The sequence below is a fragment of the Pelodiscus sinensis genome, chromosome 6 (assembly GCF_052426305.1).
Source record: "Pelodiscus sinensis isolate ZL-2025 chromosome 6, ASM5242630v1, whole genome shotgun sequence".
In the NCBI taxonomy this organism is placed as follows: Eukaryota; Metazoa; Chordata; order Testudines; family Trionychidae; genus Pelodiscus; species Pelodiscus sinensis.
This window is the reverse complement of record NC_143057.1, coordinates 16257683-16276673: the sequence shown is the minus strand read 5'-3', so window position 1 is coordinate 16276673 and position 18991 is coordinate 16257683. Positions and strand designations below refer to the sequence as shown.

At 43.5% G+C, this 18991-nt stretch overlaps 1 protein-coding gene across 2 annotated transcripts in view; it reads left to right on the top strand.

The window, feature by feature from the left end:
- TEK (TEK receptor tyrosine kinase) overlaps positions 1 to 18991 on the top strand; it is an 84194-nt gene that overhangs the window by 25709 nt on the left and 39494 nt on the right. For both annotated transcript variants that reach the window (XM_014575592.4, XM_006127248.5), the window contains exons 2-6: positions 8005 to 8316; positions 14386 to 14496; positions 15447 to 15599; positions 17507 to 17638; positions 18749 to 18889. In XM_014575592.4, coding sequence (XP_014431078.3) covers positions 8005 to 8316; positions 14386 to 14496; positions 15447 to 15599; positions 17507 to 17638; positions 18749 to 18889 — 849 coding nt within the window. The remainder of the gene's footprint in view (positions 1 to 8004; positions 8317 to 14385; positions 14497 to 15446; positions 15600 to 17506; positions 17639 to 18748; positions 18890 to 18991) is intronic.

Below are 18991 nucleotides of genomic sequence, written 5' to 3'. Positions count from 1 at the left end.
GCTTGAGCAAAACTCCCATTGACTTCAAGGGTTATTTTGCCACACTTGGGGAGTGGGAGTTCCTCCTGAATAAGAATAGAAAGATTTGGCCAGGAGAGGCAGTGAAGCAGGGATGCTGTAAGCAGTTGACTTGGAACACAAATTTACTTTATCTGCACTTTCTCCTAGGGGCTTGTCTGTGTGATCATGTAGAGCACAGCAAACTGGAGTATAAATTTACCTTGCACTAACCTGCTGCACTCTAATGCAGTCGCTCTCAGCGTTTCCAGACTGTTATATCCCTTTCAGGCATCTCATTAGTCTTATGTATCCCCAAGTTTCACCTCACTTAAGAACTATTTGCTTACAAAATCACACTCAGGAGTACAGAAGTGTCACAGCGCACAGCTACTGAGAAGTTGCTTGCTTTCTTAATTTTACCATATAATTATAAAATTACTTGGAATATAAATATTGAACTGACATTTCCATGACAATATGTCAACAAATCTGTATGAAATTTTAGTTTCTACTGACTTTACTAGTATTTTTATGTAGCCTATTGTAAAACTAGGCAAATATTTAGTGGAGTGGATGTACCCCCTTAAAGAGCTCTGTGTAACCCCAGAGATAAGTGTATCCTGGGTTGAGACCCACTGCTCTAACAGGCCATGTGGATGTTGCTCCTGGGCACTAAAAGTTCCCTAGTGAACAGTTACCTACTCTAGTTTCAAAGTGCAGTTGACCAAAGTACACTACAGAACAATTAGTGCACTGCAGTCTATAGTGGGAAGGTTTGCAACAAAAGTGCTGTCAACATACAAAAGTTGGCAAAAGTGAAAACCAGTCAACCCAATTTGTTTGCCTCCCATTGTTGACATTTCAGGGCCACATTGCTAGCTCCCCTGTCATCAGAAAGAGCAAAGCAACATGGGTAAGCATCCTGCAATTCAGTGTTGTGGAAGGCAGAGCTGATCCCTGCACTTCTTGGGTTTCCCTCGCAGCTGGATGAGCTCTCCAGGCTCAGGAATGTCAAACAGCACAGCAGTCTCTCCAGTCCTCCCCTTCAGCAGCAGTCTGCCTGTCCCTGTGTTCCGAGTACAGAGCAGAATGGAAACATTCCAGTTATTTGCTTTGTTCCCCAAGTGGAGCAGCTCACTCAGCTGTCAGATACTTCCCAGAGCTTTGAAAGGGGAGGGGTGCATGGATAGAGGGTAGCAGATATCACAAAACACTGAGCAGAGCCATCAGGGCAAGCATTGTGGGATACTGGTGGGAGCTTGTTTTCTTGACAAAACAAACAGAGTCTACACTGGCTCTTTATTGACAATAAAGCGAGGGGGAAAGACAAAAGTTTCTCTCAGGAGTAGATGATTTTTGTTGCCAAAACTGGCTGTTTTTCCTGATAAAAGTCACATTGTCGTGTAAACACTCACTGCTTTGTCATCAAAAGGCAGCTTTTGGCAACAAAATGTGTCAGTATAGACTAGGCCTTATGCCCCAGTTTACTGACCACTACCTGTTTATGTAGACAAGCCCTAAATCTAAGAGGACTAAGGGTGTGACCCTTTGTCCGCTGGAGATAGCTGAGATCTTTCTGTTATTTCAGTGGTTTTTAGTTCACGTCCTAAAAATCCAGTCCCACAGATGTTGATGCCAGAGGGAGCTAAGAGAGCTATTCTTGTTTCAGAAGATCTAGATGAGGATTGAAACCCTCTATCTAGAGATGCAGCTTCACTAGCTCAGAACTTCCTCTTGGATTAAATTTTCCCGCCTGAAATGGATTCCAGCTTTGAGACTTTGACAGCTCCCTCATCCCCAGGACTACATGACTCTTAGATTCCACTGAGAGAGTCTCATATTAAGGGCATGCCTAGATTACATCTGCTTCACTGGTACAGCTATATATATCTGTTGCTTCTTATATTGATGGAAGGGGAAGGATAGATTTGTGTCCATGAAGGTGCTATGCAAGCCCTTCTCTGGCAGTAATATCAATGCATTTTCATTCTGATTTGTAACCTTGCCTCAAGCTCCACCATTCAAAGAGAACAAGTTACATGTAACAATCACCCCAAGTCACGGAGTTGGGATCCAGATCTGAATCTGAACTTCTGCAGAATTTGGGGATATTAGAATCCAATGGTCTGGTTCAGGTCCATGTCCAGTTATGTGTTTCCAGAATATGGGCTGGCTTCTCAGCTGCCCTATATTGCCATAGCTCCCCAACTTCTATAGCACTATGATGCTTTTCAGCAAGTATGCAGTGCTGTGTAGGAAATGTATATAAAAAAGTGCTATAAAGACTAAGGGTATATCTACACTACAGCGCTAGTTCGAACTAACTTAGTTCGAATTAGTTAATTCGAACTAAGCTAATTCGAACTAACGCGTCTAGAACTAAAAACTAGTTCAAATTAGCATTTTGCTAATTCGAACTAGCAAGTCCACATTGAGTGGACTCTGAACAGGGCTTAAGGATGGCCGGAAGCAGTGCCGGCAGGGCATCAGAGGAGGACTTAGAGAGTGGAGATGCTGTCTCAGGCTAGCCGAGGGCTGCGCTTAAAGGGTCCCGACCCCCACCCCGGACAGACAGTTCTAAGGGGTGCCCCGCTTACAAAGAAGTTCTGGCTTGGAGTGCCCGGAGTACCCACACTGGGCACATCACACCACTCGGCCATCAGCCCGGCTGCACTTGCCGCAGGCTGCCATCTGGGGAGAGGGGGTAATTGGGGGGCTGCAGGAGAGCTTCCACCCCCAGAAGCCCGCAGAGCCAGCCCAGTCCTCCCCATCGGGGGCTCGTACCCCATTCCTCCCTCACCTCCTTCCACTTACCCTTCCCTAGCCCCCCTTCTTATTGATGTACAAAATAAAGATAACGTTTCTTCCAACATTGACTCTGTCTTTATTGAAAAAAACTTGGGGAGACTGGGAAAAGGAGGTGGGAGAGGGGAAGAGAAAGTCTGGGAGAAGGGAGGGCAACTAACATGATCAGGGGTTGGGAACAGGTCCCAGATGAAGAAAGGCTACAGAGACTGGGACTGTTCAGTTTAGAAAAGAGGAGACGGAGGGGGGACAGGATAGAGGTCTCTAAAAGCAGGGGTTGGGTGGAGAGGGTGCATTCAGAAAAGTTCTTCCTGAGTTCCCATAAAGAAGGACTAGAGGACACCAAAGGAAAGGAATGGGTAGCAGGCTTGAAACTAGTAAGAGAAAGTTGTTCTTCTTGACAAAGCAAATAGTTAACCTGCAGAACTCCTTGCTGCAGGAGGCTGTGAAGGCTACAACTAGAACAGAGTTGAAAGGGAAGTGAGATCAAGTCATGGAGGTTGGGTCCATGGAGTGGTCTTAGCCAGGGGGTAGGAGTGGTGTCCCTGCCCAAAGTTTGTGGAAGGCCGGAGAGGGATGGCACGAGACAAATGGCTTGGTCACTGTCTTCGGTCCATCCCCTCCAGGGTCCCTAGGGTTGGCTGCTGTCGGCAGACAGGCTACTGGGCTAGATGGACCTTTGGTCTGACCCAGGATGGCCATTTTAAGCTCAGGGCTCAGTGTCGGGGGTCTCAGTGGACCCCCTTGATTTTCATGCACACCTGCTCCTGGGTGGCCAGGCTGGCAGCTCTCCTGCCCTAGCCGGCCACTTTCCTGTGCCTAGTGCGGAGATCGTGGACAAGGTCCACGATGTCCGCACTAGCCCAGGAAGGTGCCCGCCTCTTGCGGTCCAGGGCAAGCTCCCGGGAGCCACCAGCCTGGTCCCGGGAAGAGGGGGTGGGCTGGGGGGCATCGGGTGGGTGGCTCTGTGCCGTGCCAGGTGCAGGGTCTGCTAGCTGGGTGCTGGCAGGCTTGCACCTGGCACGGGCACCGTAGCCAGCCCGTGCCCCTTTAAGGGGTCCGGGGCCGGGAGGGGGGCATAGAGTTTCCCTGGTGTTGGCCAGAGTGGCCACCAGGGAAACCTGGGGAGGGCTAGCCTCCCATTAGTTCGAACTAAAGGGCTACACAGCCCTTAGTTCAAACTAGCTAGTTCGAACTAGGCGTTAGTCCTCGTAAAATGAGGTTTACCTAGTTCGAACTAAGCGCTCCGCTAGTTCGATTCAAATTCGAACTAGCGGAGCGCTAGTGTAGCACCTATTAAAGTTAGTTCGAACTAACGTCCGTTAGTTCGAACTAACTTTGTAGTGTAGACATACCCTGACTTCAGTAGAGTTGCTTGTGATTTACCCTGGTAAAAGCAAGAGACTTGGCACTCAAGGGTACGTCCAGACTACATGCCTCTGTCGGCAGAGTCATGTAGTCTAGACATACCCCAAGTAAGTGAAGAAGAACTGCTCATATGAGTAGAGATTGCAAGATTAACCCGTATATAGTAAATAAAGAATGAATAAAAATCTAAAAAGCGCCAGCCCAACTGGTCATGCTTGCATCATACAACTACTTAGCTTCAGCTGTTTTCAAAGAAGGCATTTTTACAATGTGCTACAGAATTACTTGACTTCTTTGACTCTTGGCTTTATACAACGTCCTTTCCAGAAGGTTTTTTTCTTTATTAAGTAACGTAAATAATCAGGGTTGGCACATGAAGGGTGGTAACTGCCGCACCCTTGGATGGGAGGGGTCTGAGTGCCCTAAGATACTTATGCCATGAGGTACCTCCTCCCTTGGACTAGAGCACAAAATATACACACCCATATTCAGAATATATAGTAAACACTATTCCCCTTTGACTTTTTTATCTAAAGCTATACTCATTGCTGCAAATATGAAAGCTATCTGTAAATGGAATGGCACTAAATACTGACTGCAGAGAAGCTGCTGCTATACACAAAATACAGCTGAATCTAAAGCCGGGGGGAAAAAGTGATGCTTAACAGAAATCATTGTTTGCATTTTAGTTGAAATATGACAGCATTCCTCTTTTCATTATTCTTATTTCTCATTCCAAAAGCACTAAACATAAGGGCTACGTCTAGACTGGCATGATTTTCCACAAATGCTTTTAACGGAAAAGTTTACCGTTAAAAGCATTTGCGGAAAAGAGCATCTAGATTGGCACGGACGCTTTTCTGCAAAAACACTTTTTGCGGAAAAGCATCCGTGCCAATCTAGACGCGCTTTTGTGCAAAAAAGCCCTGATCGCCATTTTAGCCATCGGGGCTTTTTTGCGCAAAACAGTACTGTGCTGTCTACACTGGTTCTCTTGTGCAAATGATTTGTGCAAGAGGGCTTTTGCCCGAACGGGAGCAGCATAGTATTTCCGAAAGCAGCACTGATTTCTTACATGAGATCGTCAGTGTTCTTGCGGAAATTCAAGTGTAGACAGCTGGCAAGGTTTTCCGCAAAAGCAGCTGCTTTTGCAGAAAAACTTGCCAGTCTAGACACAGCCAAGGGGGTCCCTACCTCACTCCTTCAACAACTAAGATTTAAAGTTGTTTCCAAAAGAAAACATTATAATTATGCTTATTTATTGGCAAACACATAAGATTAGGAATTAGAACATCTGATTTCGATTTTTCTTTCTGTCATAGACTTCTTATATCCTCTGGAATGTCATTAAACCTTCTTTTGCCTGTTTTCTAGTCTGTAAAATGATGATGATAAAAAATACTTACATCTTGGCTGTGTTGTGAAACTTAACTGGTAAATGGTTGAAAAGCACTTTCTGATCTGTGGGAGACATTCAGAAGTCCAAAGTATTTGTTAGTCTCTAAAGGTGCTGCAAGACTATTTGTTGTTTTTTAAGTTTTTCCAGTTACAGACTAACTCGACACCCCTCTGAAAGTATTTGTTGTTGCTCTTATGGTTATTCATTCCTATGGCTATGTGGTATGCCCAGATTATTTCAAAATGTAAGGAATATGTAGTTGCTGCTCATGCCTCCATCTCACGTAAGCTGGTAAGTATATTCTGAAACTGATTTACTCTCTTAAATTGAGTTCTTAAACTGTTGAAAACACTGATCACTTCAGGTACTTTTTTTGGAAGGAGCTCCTGTAACTTTGTTGTTTCATGTGGTTGTTCTCATTGGGGTGTTTGTGTTTCAAATCATAGTCACACAAGACTGTAGATCAGGGAGGGAAGGGGACAATGCGAGAGGGTTTACTTGTTTGGTTTGAAAGTCATTTTATGACAATAGAGCATAAACCAGGTTATTCATAATTAACAATGTTAGGATAAAAAAAGAGGGACTTTCTTTTATGCAAACTGGGGATCTGGATTTTTTTATTGCCCTGCACTTTGTATAGCCAATTGCATCTCGGCAAAGTGGGAATAATGTTTTCCATCCATTTTGCACAGGGACACAAGATACAAAGCAGTGGAAAAGGTGGTTCAGAAGTTTCAAATATGGGACTATAATTGGTTCATAGAAGCAAATATTCAAATACTGGCCTCTATTTTTCCTGGTACAAATTCTTCCCATAAAAATGAAGTCCCAGGTAAGGCCAAGCTGCAGATTTGGCCCATAATGTCCCTCAGGCCCAGATGAGGTTCTGATCCAGTGTTTAACTCATTATTATAACTTACCAGAAGCCTTTTCACTTTGTTTGTTGTTATACTTTGTTTCTTGTTCCATTTGAAATCCTATATCCATGATAACTCCCGATTTTCAATCATTCAAAACTTTAGCGGAAGGCTAGAGGAAGTTCCTTTCAGGCTAATGTTTGGTCCAAACGGTTTCAACCCGAGGGGCCATGATTTCTTCACATTTGAAAAAAATGAGGTTTTTTTCATTATTATTGCATTTAGAACATGTCACAGTGCTGTGGATCTAGTGTTGTGGCTCTAAATTATCTGAAGTATTCACAGAAATGTCTCTAACTTTTTCTCTCATCTTTTCACTACCACCTGGGCATGGACAGCCAGTGGTGAAGTGCATTTGGATGGAAGACAGGCTATCCCATTGAATGGATATCACACAATCCTAACACATAGAATGGATTCCCAAGAGAAGGCTTTTAGATACGAGAGGAATGTAATTATTGTAGAAGACAGGGAGCCATTTGCCCTGCATAGCAGCATCTTTATTGAACTTGCAAGCTTATGAATGGTAAAATAGATGCTATTATTCTTATACACTGGCTGCTTAGAACAGTACAGTAATTCCTCATTTAACACTATAGATATGTTTCAGAAAATGATTGTGTTAAGTGAAAACGTGTTATGCGGAGTCAATTTTCCCATTGAAAATAATGGAAAATGTAGGGGTTGTGTTTCGAGCGGTGGTGTCTGTTGGGACCGGGACATAAGGTTGGGGGGGGGGGGGGGAAAGGGGACTGGTTTACAGCAGGGAGGGGAGGTGTTTGGCTCTGGTGAAGGGAAGGGGAGAAGAGGAGAGGGAGATTGGGAGTATGCCCCTGTGATGGGTCTGCCAGGACCCACACTGAGTCCGGCGGGGGGGGGGGGGGTCTCCGGGGAACAGCGCAGCGAGCGGTGAACCCTCTGCCGCTTTGCAGGGAGGCGGGGGAAGCCCCACGCAGCCACCGGCAACAGGCCAGCTGGGGAAATAGTGTTATTCCAGGGATGGTCGGGTAATTCAAATAATGTTCCCTAAAAAAAAATCGTGCTATCACGAAAACGTGTTAAGCGGGCACGTGTTAAATGAGGAATTACTGTACGTGGCCACTGATGCATGCATCCAGTTCTACCTGAAGTGATGACAGAACAGTCTTCATATGCCCCTATTTCTTCACACTGGTCTTAAAGGAGGTAGCACAGGTTTGAATGTATTGTCTTTTGCATCCCCCCTCACCATGAAGAGATCTGGGGAAGGGGTCTGTGTGCCCAGAGAGGTAGCTCACGTTCCATCCTACACAAACAGGGGAAAGCCACATGTGGTCCTCTCTTTCCATGTGTTTGTTCCCAAAGTATGTAGAACAGAACATTTGACATACAGCCACTTTCTTTTAATTCAGTGTTCAGTAAGAGGGAAGCACTGAGTGTGAGGCATTACTTCAAAAGTCCCTATGTGATGAATCAGAACTAAAAGAAATGCTCAGATTCCACAGAACAATCCCTTCACCTATTGTTTGTTTCTAGGCAAAGTGGAGGCAGCACTGGACCTGATGCTGATCAATTCACTCCCTCTAGTGGGCAACTCAGAGACATCGCTTATCTGCATTGCAGCTAGATGGAGTTCCCCCGAGACTGTCACAATAGGGCGAGACTACGAGGCCTTGCTGAGCCAACACCAGAATCCTCTAGAAGTTTCTGAAGATGAGACAAGAGGAACAGCCAAAAGAGTGGTGTGGAAAAGGGAACAAGCTAGTGAAACTATCGGAGCTTACTACTGTGAAGGGAAAGCCAAAGACGAGGTGACGAGGATACGTACAATGAAGATGTCATTAGGAGGTACCGTATGCGGGTCAGACCAGAGGTGTGCAAGCCCCTCTGCTTGCGGTGTGGCTGCTACTCTTAAATAATAGGAGCAGGTATAGTAGTGGATAGCAGACAGGCCTGGATTCATTAAGAACATATTTGGCCCAATCCAAACCAGTCTCTTCAGAGGCTCAGAATCACTTCGTCGATCAGTATTTTTCTCTTATTTTTTCATGTTCTGCCCATTATGGTAATACCCAGCAGCACAAAAGGAAGCAGTAAAATATGTCAAGAAAGAGAAGTGTGGTCTCATTGAACCCACAAAACAATTACTAAAGTAACTCTTACATTGGGTCTTTCATCTTCAAAGCACTTTAAAAACATGCATCTTACTTCAAGTAATATCTGCAATCTGAGAAAAAACAGGGGCTTGTCTACACAGCAAACTGCTTTAACATGATGCACTCGAAGGGCATGTCTACACACCAGGGCTATGTCAATTGTGTAGCTGAAGTTGAAATAGCTTAATTTGGTTTATGGAGCAATCTACACAGCAGGAAATCAAAGGAAGATCTTTTGGAATAATGTCAGTTATTCCAAAATAATGCTGCTGTAGACCCTGCTGGAGCACTTTGAAAGACAACAGGAATTACGTATTTTTTAGAGTGCACCAGCAAGGTTTAAACTGAGCAGAGCACAACAGAGCACTTTATAAATCACTTTCCTCAGGTGCACTTTGCTATGCTGTGTAGACAAGCCAAGGGACTCCACGCAGACCACCAAGGATTTCACTAATGCCATTGTCTTTTACATGGAAGTGCTCTGATACCAAGGTGGAAGGCAACAGAATAAAATCCAGAGAGAGTTTGAGCGAGAGAGAGAGAGAGAGAGAGAGAGAGAGAGAGAGAGGTGTATTTAAGAACTGGGAGCTACTGCTATGTTCGGTTTCCTAGACCATTCCTATTCCTACTAGAAATCTCATATGTATTGATCTCATGTGATTTCCAGGCTGAGTTCCAAAGCAAAGAGCTTAGCATATGCTCCAGAGAAATGTAGGAACTTTAAGATAATTTTCTGCACTTAATTAAAAATTCAAACCTTTCCACGTTCACCCATCACTAATATTTAGCATAGTATGTTATGATACCAATATTTCAAACATCAGCCCTCAGCCTGCACAGCTGCTATTCTGCACAAACACTGTCAAGATGATGAAACTTATAGAGGGAACATATAACAACACTTTCACTTGTCCTCTCTCTCGAGTGAGCAGGGGCTGAAGTTTCTGTGTTGTAAAGTGATGGTGGAGTAGGCAGGCGAGATAGGAGTAGATTTTGCATTTTGCTCTCAAGGTGATAAGTGATTATTCTGGTGTCTTGTGGGAGTGCACTCCTGATTCTCAGGCCTGTCACCCAGAAAGGTCTGACTCTTGAGGCTGTCAGTTCTATTGTTGTGACCATTGGACGACTTCATGGTCAGGCAGGCGAGGCAGACCACCAGGTAACAACCAGTGAAAGGCTTTGAAGATGGGGCCAAAATCTGGAACTTGGCCTTGTATCTACAGAGCTAGTGTAGATAGCAAGTCTTGACTGCTGGAGTTTCTCAGAAGATGAAATGACGGATTCTGAACCCATTGTAGCTCTTTACAGTTAATGGCTACATGCGTAGGTAGGGACAGAGACTTGCAGTAATCAAGACTTGAGAGCCCAACACACGGATCACCTTCAGTAAATCTGTTCTATCCAGAAGGGAAATAATCTACATTGATTTGGAAGGGGCATTTTGGGGACCTTGAGTATTTCTGCTTATCAGATAATCTTTGCCATAAACTTTGGATGGAATGCTTTGAGTTGTGTTTCTCATCAACCTATTCTGTGCATTGTCCAGTACAGCGTTTCTCACAACAGCATTTTTGGTGGTCTCAGAGAGCACTTTTCAGTTTTCACAGCAGATTTACTCAGCCCCAGCAAGCCTGGAGACAAATGTAGCCCTGGATTGGGGAGATGGGTGCAGAGGCAATAGAGCACTTGGGAAAGCAGCAGGAGCTGGAGGTGATGGGGCAGCGAGCTCAGGGTCAAACCCATGGTTGCATCACCTGGGAAAAGAACCCAAAGTCCCACACTCTGGAGACAGGACCTGGGACAGAGCCTGCAGCCCCATGACTGCAGCCTGCCACTCATCATCCCAGGGCTGAAACCCAACCCCACAACCCTTAGGAAGGTGGAGAACTCACTGACTGCCTGCTCCTCCAGCTTATGTGTCTCCAGAGGGAGGAGGGACCCAGCCACTGCAGGTGGCCCCTAAGAAGTAGCTGCGGTTTCTCCCACCTCCCAAAATCATTGCCCAGGAGGCTGTGGCCACAAGAAAAGCCCCTTGTGGCTGCTGGATGGATGAGAAAGAGGCATGGTAGAAATTCTCAAAGCTCTTAAAGGCTATAGTGAGAGAAAAGGGAGGTTAGGGAAGGTCTGTGATTGGCAAAGCCACTGTAGCAGACAAATAGGCTTTGTTCCTCTCCACGGTTATTGTCTGAATAATTTTAAAGGCTTCTAAATACATATAGTTTCTTGGCATCAAATGAGTTGAAAGGTGCATTGTGTGCCCAATGGAAGTCAATGGGAGCTGTTGAATGGTTGGCAATTTTGGAAATCTAGCAATTGCTTTGGGCTCCTCTCCATCATATCACTTAAGCATGTGCTTAACTTTAAGTATATGAATAATCCTTTTGCCTTTAATGGGATTACTCACATGCTTAAGTACGTGCTTATATGCTTTTTGGGGACTTCTGTGCCTCAATATGGACTTAAGTGCCTAATTTAAGCTCTTCTTTTTCTAAAAATCTTGACTTTTATAATGTGGAAAAGTACAGGAAGAATATTTTTCTACATGAGTCTACATATAAAATTCTCAAAGTAGAGGGCCATTTTGCAGGTAGCCTTGGTGCTTGGACAGATTTGCATGGCCTATAGTTTGTATAGTATAGAAACTATTCCTAGTGACTGAAGGGGAGAACATTGTAACACAGTAGAATCACTCTGCAGAAATGGGACAGCTTTGGATTTATAGATGTATAAAGCAAAGAGAGCTTTGGCATTTCTGCAACTAAGTTCATTGTTTCTCTTTAAGGAGTGGGCTCATATTGTAAAATAATTCATGAAATGCAGATCACAGGCTAAAAATACATTGGAACTGAGCCCACCAATGAATGTGGTTCCTTTCCATTACAACAATGCTGAAAAGGTCCCATGGATAAACTAAACAACTCACACAAAGAAAATTGAAAGGAAAAATAAAAGCTGAATTGTAAAGTGAATTTCTCATGAAAAACAACAATTAATACTAGCTATCTACATTTCAAACAAAAAGCCACTGAGCTAAACAACCCTCTACTTGGAGTTAGGGTGCAATTCCCAGTTAGGATAGAGATACTTGAGCTAGCCCTGTGAGGGATAGCCATGTTAGTCAGTATCTGCAAAAACAACAAGGAGTCCTGTGGCACTTAAGAGACTAACAGATTTATTAGGATATAAGCTTTTGTGGATAAAATCCACTTCATCAGATGAATTGGAGTGGAAGTTATAGAAGCAGAGGTGTATATATAAGGAAGAAGTTGATTGTATTAATGAAGCTAATCAAGTCGGGGGAAGTGGGTTATTCACAGCATTTGGTGATATGAAAATCCCAAGAGGGGAAATTGCCTTTGCATTGCATTAACCAGCTGAGTTCGTTATTCAGTCCTGAGTTGATAGTGTTGAATTTGCAAATGAATTCCAGTTCAGGTGTCTGCCTTTGTAATTGGGTTTTGAAATTCTTTTGTAATAGGATGGCTACTTTCAAACCCATTATTGGATGTCCAGGGAGGTTAAAATGTTCCCCTACAGGTTTGTGTGTTATCTTTCCTGGTATCTGATTTGCGTCCATTTATCCTTGGCATAGAGACGGTCCAGTGTGGCCAATATACATGGCAGAGGGGCATGGCTGCTGCATGATGGCATATAATACATTAGTGGATGGGCGGGTGGATGAGCCCCTGATTTTATGGCTTGTATGGTTAGGTCCTGTGATGGTGTCACTTGGGGTATGTCTACAATACCACGCTAGTGAGAACTAGCGGGGTAATGTATGCATACCGAACGTGCAAATGAAGCCCGGGATTTGAATTTCCCGGGCTTTATTTGCATAAGCCAGCCGGCGCCATTTTTAAATGCCGGCTTGTTCGAACCCCGTGCCGCGCGGCTACATGCGGCACGGGCTAGATAGTTCGGACTAGCAAGCTAATCCGAACTATCTGTACGCCTCGTGGAACGAGGTGTACAGATAGTTCGGAATGGCTTGCTAGTCCGAACTATCTAGCCTGTGCCGCGTGTAGCCGCACGGCACGGGGTTCGAAGAAGCCAGCATTTTAAAATGGCGCCAGCCGGCTTATGCAAATAAAGCCCGGGAAATTCAAATCTCGGGCTTCATTTGCACGTTCGGTATGCATACATTACCCCGCTAGTTCGCACTAGCGGGGTAGTGTAGACATACCCTTGTATAGATATATGGACAGAGTTGGCAACAGGGTTTGTTGCATGGATAGGTTCCTGGGCATGTATTTCCGTTGTGTGGCTGCTGGTGAGTATTTGCTTCAGGCTGGGGGGCTCTCTGCAGGTGAGGACTCACCTGTCTTCTCCCAAGGTGTCCAAAAAGGGCAATTCACATTTTTTGTTTGTATGTTTCAGGGCGATCAAAATGCTTAATTTCAACAACACATTGCATTTTGAATGTTGCTTTTTAAAATATTATAGTACAGTAGATAATATAATGCAGAAACAGGATGGGGAAATTAATGTATTTTATTGGACCAACTTCTGTTGGGGAGAGAGACAAGGAGTAACACTTTGAGTTAGTTTCCCAGACCTGAAGCAGAGATCTGTGTGAGCATGAAAGCTTGTCTTCCTCACCAACAGAAATTGGTCCAATACAAGATGTAATCTCACCTACATTGTCTCTTTAATATCCTCAGACCAACATAGCCATAGTGACACTACATATAATATAATATAGCATGTAAACTATTTTTATACAAGTCATTTCAAAATGGAAAAACAAAATTTCTCATTCTGAAAATGTCAAAATGGAATGGCTTAACATTGTCAGGATTTTTGGTAGGGTTTCTCCTAAACACACTTTTGACAAAATCAGTACAAAAAGCATTTTGACTTTGATGGAACTTCATTTTCTGATGGAAAATGGCTCCATCTAAGTTTTTCTAGCAAAATCAACTGAGTAGCTGATGGAGAGAGAAGATTGGGGTGGGGGGGAGGAAGGAGGTTTGTTATTGTTCTTTGGTTTTTGTTTCTGACCTAGCATTATAAATTACTTCCACTCCCACATAAAATTAAATTTAATTCCTTGGATAAACAAATTTCAGTTACAGGCCTATATTTTTTCCCACAATCTTTGGTACAAACCAAAACGTGCAAATCATTTCTTGAATGTTTGCACAAAAGACGGGGGCAAGGAGATGTGAGCATCCACAAATGGAAAAGTTTCTGAACAATTTACCCCATGATTCATACTTGTCTGTAGCTCACACATCCTTTATCTTATATAAACATCCCCATAAAGGGGACCACAGTAGAATGGGACCCAGAGCATAAGAGTTTATATCATATTTGTTGCATTTCACCCTGCATAGAATCTTTCTTTGCCCGTGAAAGATTTTTTCCTAGTAAATTACATTTTCCAGTACTTTACCCAATCTAGTAAAAAATGTTCCCAGGGCTAAAAAGACTTGGGAAATTATTCTACAACTGGCTGACTTTCTTGGGTAGGAATTGTTTCCAGTTATCCAGCCAGTATGAACATTTTTATTAATTTCCTTTTCTTGCTTCTAATTACACCCCCTTTTTGTTCAACTACCTAGATGACCACACACTCCAACAATGCCACTGGCTGAAACACAGAGCTAATGGGAAAGGAAATCAATGTGCTCTTGTGGAAAACCTAAACGTATAAAGTCACCAGCAATAATTCCTCTGTAGATCATTCACCAACTTTCAGCATAGGGGATTCACATTCGTTTATATTCATTGATCCCATGTTTTGATCATTCTATTTTAGCTTCCTTCCTGCCTGTGGCTTTAACTGTTACAGTGAACAAAGGAGAACAAGTGAACATATCCTTCATCAAAAAGATTGCAAAAGAGGAAGATGCAATAATCAACAAAAATGGTAACAACTTTATTTCCCCCTCCCCATCACTGTGGTAGCAGCACCTGTGTCATGGCATTAAAATAATTACTGGTGGTGTTTGTAGTGCAATTGAAGGAAGCATCATGTGTTGTGCATTTAGTGCTCAGAAGAGGAGCCAGATTGCCAACCCTAGAAACAGAGTTGCTGAATGTATTAGTTTCCCCTCCATGATCTCTTGGCTCTCCAGTTCACCATTTGTTGTGCCTTTGCTTTGTTTCTAATCTTACGGCTCCCTCCTTGTATCCCTCAATATCCCTGGGCTATGCTACTCCACGTTCTTCCACCCCACTTCCTCTTTTTCCACTGACTTGCTGCCTTCCAAGATCTCTTCCCCATTCTGCTCCCAACTCTCCCCTGAGCACTCCAGAAGCTGGGCACCTGACTGAGATTTCTCTCTGCCACATAACTGAGGTTCCCATTGCTACACAGCTTACCTCCTGCCTGAGCTTAAGGAATGGAGAAACCGATAGGATTCCACAAGGGAGTAAAGGTCTGTGCTTGTGATTCACTTTACATGATAAGGGCCTAATTAAAGACCAACACCTATATACATGGATAAAAAATGTGAAATCATTGAGCAGAGCCCATCTGAAAAGGGAAATGTTTATTCATAAAGGGGAACGTTTACAATTATACATATGCATGTGCCACTGATGTAATAATGAGCAACTTTCCCTGCACCTACATTCTTCAGACATTAACTACTATATTGTGTTGTTCAACTGTTATGCAGCGGTGGCTAGAGGAGAGGCAAAGAAGAGGTCTAATGCCCCAAACAATGTCATGTGCAGTGTCTTGACCAACAATATTGTTTTGCGTGGTAGTCAGCTTGGTTAATTTGAGACGCCTTCACTGATCTGATCTGAAGTCCTGCGAATGGGTGAATGGGTTTCCTGATCTACTATGATGTTTGTATGCTCTTCTTTCAGGGTCTTTCTTTCATTCTGTGCCCAGGCATGAAGTGCCAAATGTGCTAGAAGTGACCTACTCTCAAGCCCAGCTACAGGATGCAGGGGTCTACTCTGCCAGATACATAGGAGGAAACCACTTCACCTCCGCTTATACCAGGCTGATAGTAAGACGTAAGTGTCCCTCATTTATGTGTTGACCCTTTTTTGTTTATTTTTTGAAGCGGATTACAATAAAAGGAAGATCCAACTTTTGGAAAAGCAAAAGAGGGGCCAAATTCTCTGTTGGTGCAAACTGAAGCCATTTGGTTCCAAGCAGGGGTTTTGGCCCTAACTGCCTAGTGTGTGTATGCTAGTAGTGCTTTTGAAAAGGTGGGAGCTCAACTTTCAAAACTGCTGTCTTGGCAGCCCAGAATGATTCTGACCCAGAGTTTGGTCTTTGGGGTTTTACCATAGGATTTCCTAGTAGATGCCAGCTGGTGAAAATTCTGTGTAGATGTCTAGAGAGCCTGGAGAAGCTTTTGACATCCAAATGCCATGCTGACACATTCAATGCAACCTTAAACCTGAACATTCCAGGCCACGTCTGTATTTCTCTAGTCACGTTTTTCTGTGGTTGGAGCTGCCTCTAGAATTTTCCATCATCACCTTTGTAATCATGGTTTTGCATCAGAGGAATCTGTGAAGATCATAGGAAGCTGAGAGAGGGTCACATACTGAACACTGCTAAGCCCTGTGACCTCCCCACAGTTCTTCCAGCATCTTTCAGGAACAGGCCTAGCCTTCACACTCTCTTTATGCTTGTAATGGAAGTTAAGGCTTTGTCTTTGAAGAGAGTAACAAAATCCTTGTTGGTTTCCAGGATTCAGGATCACGCCCTTAGTAGCTTATTGACTTAGGAAATGGTAAAGGATAATTGACAAGAGTTTGTATTAGCACTTCTACTGATTGTTTTTAAACTATTTATAAAGATAACAGTGGGCCTCACTGATCCCTGGCGTAACTTCAGCATAGGCAGTGGGATACACCAGGAGTTAATAAGCCCTAATATGATTTCATCTCAATTAAAGAAGAATACTGTGATAGCAAATTTCTCATATTGCCAGCCATAGGCACAAAACCAGAAATTCTAAGCACAGACCTTCTAGCATATTATAAACACCCCATCTTTCTGATCCGATGGAGCTCTGAGCTCCTGAGTATTTGTAGTCAAAATTCTTGGCATTTGTCACAAGGGCAGAAATGTTAAACATAACGTTCTTAGTGCATACCTGTCCATGCAGCTCGCCCTGCATTCAATCCTCCTGCACTTCCAAATAGAAATTCTACTTTGCTTCCTTTCTTAAAAGTGCTCTGTTACAACTGAGGATTGTACTACAGGATGCTGATAAACACCTGAGAGTATTTCTGTAATAAACAAAGTGTCAATATATTGTATCTGCAAATACAGACTCACACATTTGCCCCTCTCTTAGGGTACGTCTACACTGCATCCCTAGTTCGAACGAGGGATGCAAATGGAGACAATCGAAGTAGTTAATGAAGCGGGGATTTAAATATCCCGCGCTCCATTAACATGATCTCGCCGGCGCGCTAGTTCGAATCACAGCTGATTCGAACCAGGAAGTGCACGCCGGGATGCGTTAGTTCGGACTAAAGCCCTTAGTCCGAATTAATGTTACTCCTCAAAAAATGAGGAGTAACATTAGTTCGGACTAAGGGCTTTAGTCCGAACTAACGTGTCCCGGCGTGCACTTCCTGGTTCGAATCAGCTGTGATTCGAACTAGCGCGCCGGCGAGATCATGTTAATGGAGCGCGGGATATTTAAATCCCCGCTTCATTAACTACTTCGATTGTCTCCATTTGCATCCCTAGTTCGAACTAGGGATGCAGTGTAGACGTACCCAGCCTTACTATACTGTGTATAGATTTAAAGTCCTTTAGGGTCTCTGTGGATCCAAAGTGCAGTACTCCATAAAAAGCCATTGCTACCATTTTGATCAGACACATAGCCATGGTCTGTGTAGTTTGTCTGTGTGTGAGAAAGGAAACAATTTACTATTATACTTTTGCATAAAAGGCTGTGACGCTCAGAAGTGGGGCCCGAACTGCAGCTCCATCTGCCCTGTGTGCATGAACAATGGCATCTGTCATGAAGATACTGGAGAATGCCTTTGCCCTCCAGGTTTTATGGGGAAAACATGTGAGAAAGGTAAGTTCATACTCTCTCTTTAGCTGCATCATTAATTTCTACACTGTAGTGTTGGCAAATGAACCCCAGTTCCTACCACTCCAGCTTTAAGCTCCTGCTTGTCACAGGAGAGGAGGGCCCATGGTTGCCTTTGAGTCAGCGTGCCTGCCACAGCCTATTCTGACTTGTGGAATGCATGTCAGAATGTATAGGCCTTTCCACTGTGACTGTTGTGCGATGCTGCAGACCTCAGAACTAAACTACAGTAAGACCTGACATCCGAGCTGTGCTACTATAGAACAGGTACATTCAGTCCTGTAATCTCAGGAAAGTAAAATCCCATTGAGGCCCTGATCCTGCAAACACTTACACATGCACCTAACTTTAAGCAGGTACCAAGTCTTACTGAGGCCAATGGCATTACTCATCTGCTTGAAATTATACATACTTTCAAGAAGATGAGGGGGTTGTGTGTGTATGTGTATACATGTATTCAACAAGTCAATGCAGTATTGAATGGAGAACAGTCTCTTCCAATACTTTTCTACCAGGGATCCAATACATTAGGTTCATTTTGTTTTATTCTGAATCATAATGGCAGATTTGAATTTTTTTCTTAACCCTTTGCTGCAAATCACCTCAGAGAAAGAAAACCTGAGGTGAAATCCTGGCCCTGATTCTAGTAAAACTACCAATGGCTTCAGTAAGCCTAAGATTTCACACTAGATCTAAGATTTCAGCCATAGTCAAGCTCTGATGAATGTTCTAAGTCAGATCCTCAACTAGTATCCGACTTAGTTCTAAGTCAGCACCATCAAATTCCAAGGGGTTATGGTGATTTGCGCGAGGTGAAGATCTGACCCTGAATATCCGAACTATTGGATGTTGTTCTTGTAGATGATGAAAATCCAAGGATGCTTTCATTGCTTAAATTTATCTTCGCTGCAGCAGAGGCTTAGGACATGCCTGTAATCTTGCCTGATGATGGATGTTAATGGACCCAATATTTGGGGCTAAAATATTTGTTTCAATTTTTTCTATTTCTTTCATGTTGCCTAAAGCTGTATCAGTAGAAGAACTAGCACTTTCATGGACTTGACATTGATGGGCCATTTTTTCCCCATTCTATAGCTTGTGGAGACAATACATTTGGCAGAACTTGTAAAGAGAGATGCACAGAGAACTCAGGCTGCAAATATTACATGTTCTGTCTACCAGATCCCTACGGCTGCTCTTGCGCTTCAGGATGGAAGGGCCTGGAATGTGATGAAGGTACAGCTATAGACATGATACCTTGAAAGAATTTGCTGCTGCTCAGTATTAATACCCAGTCCATATACCATCAATTTCCCAATCTATGAAATGGAGCTAATA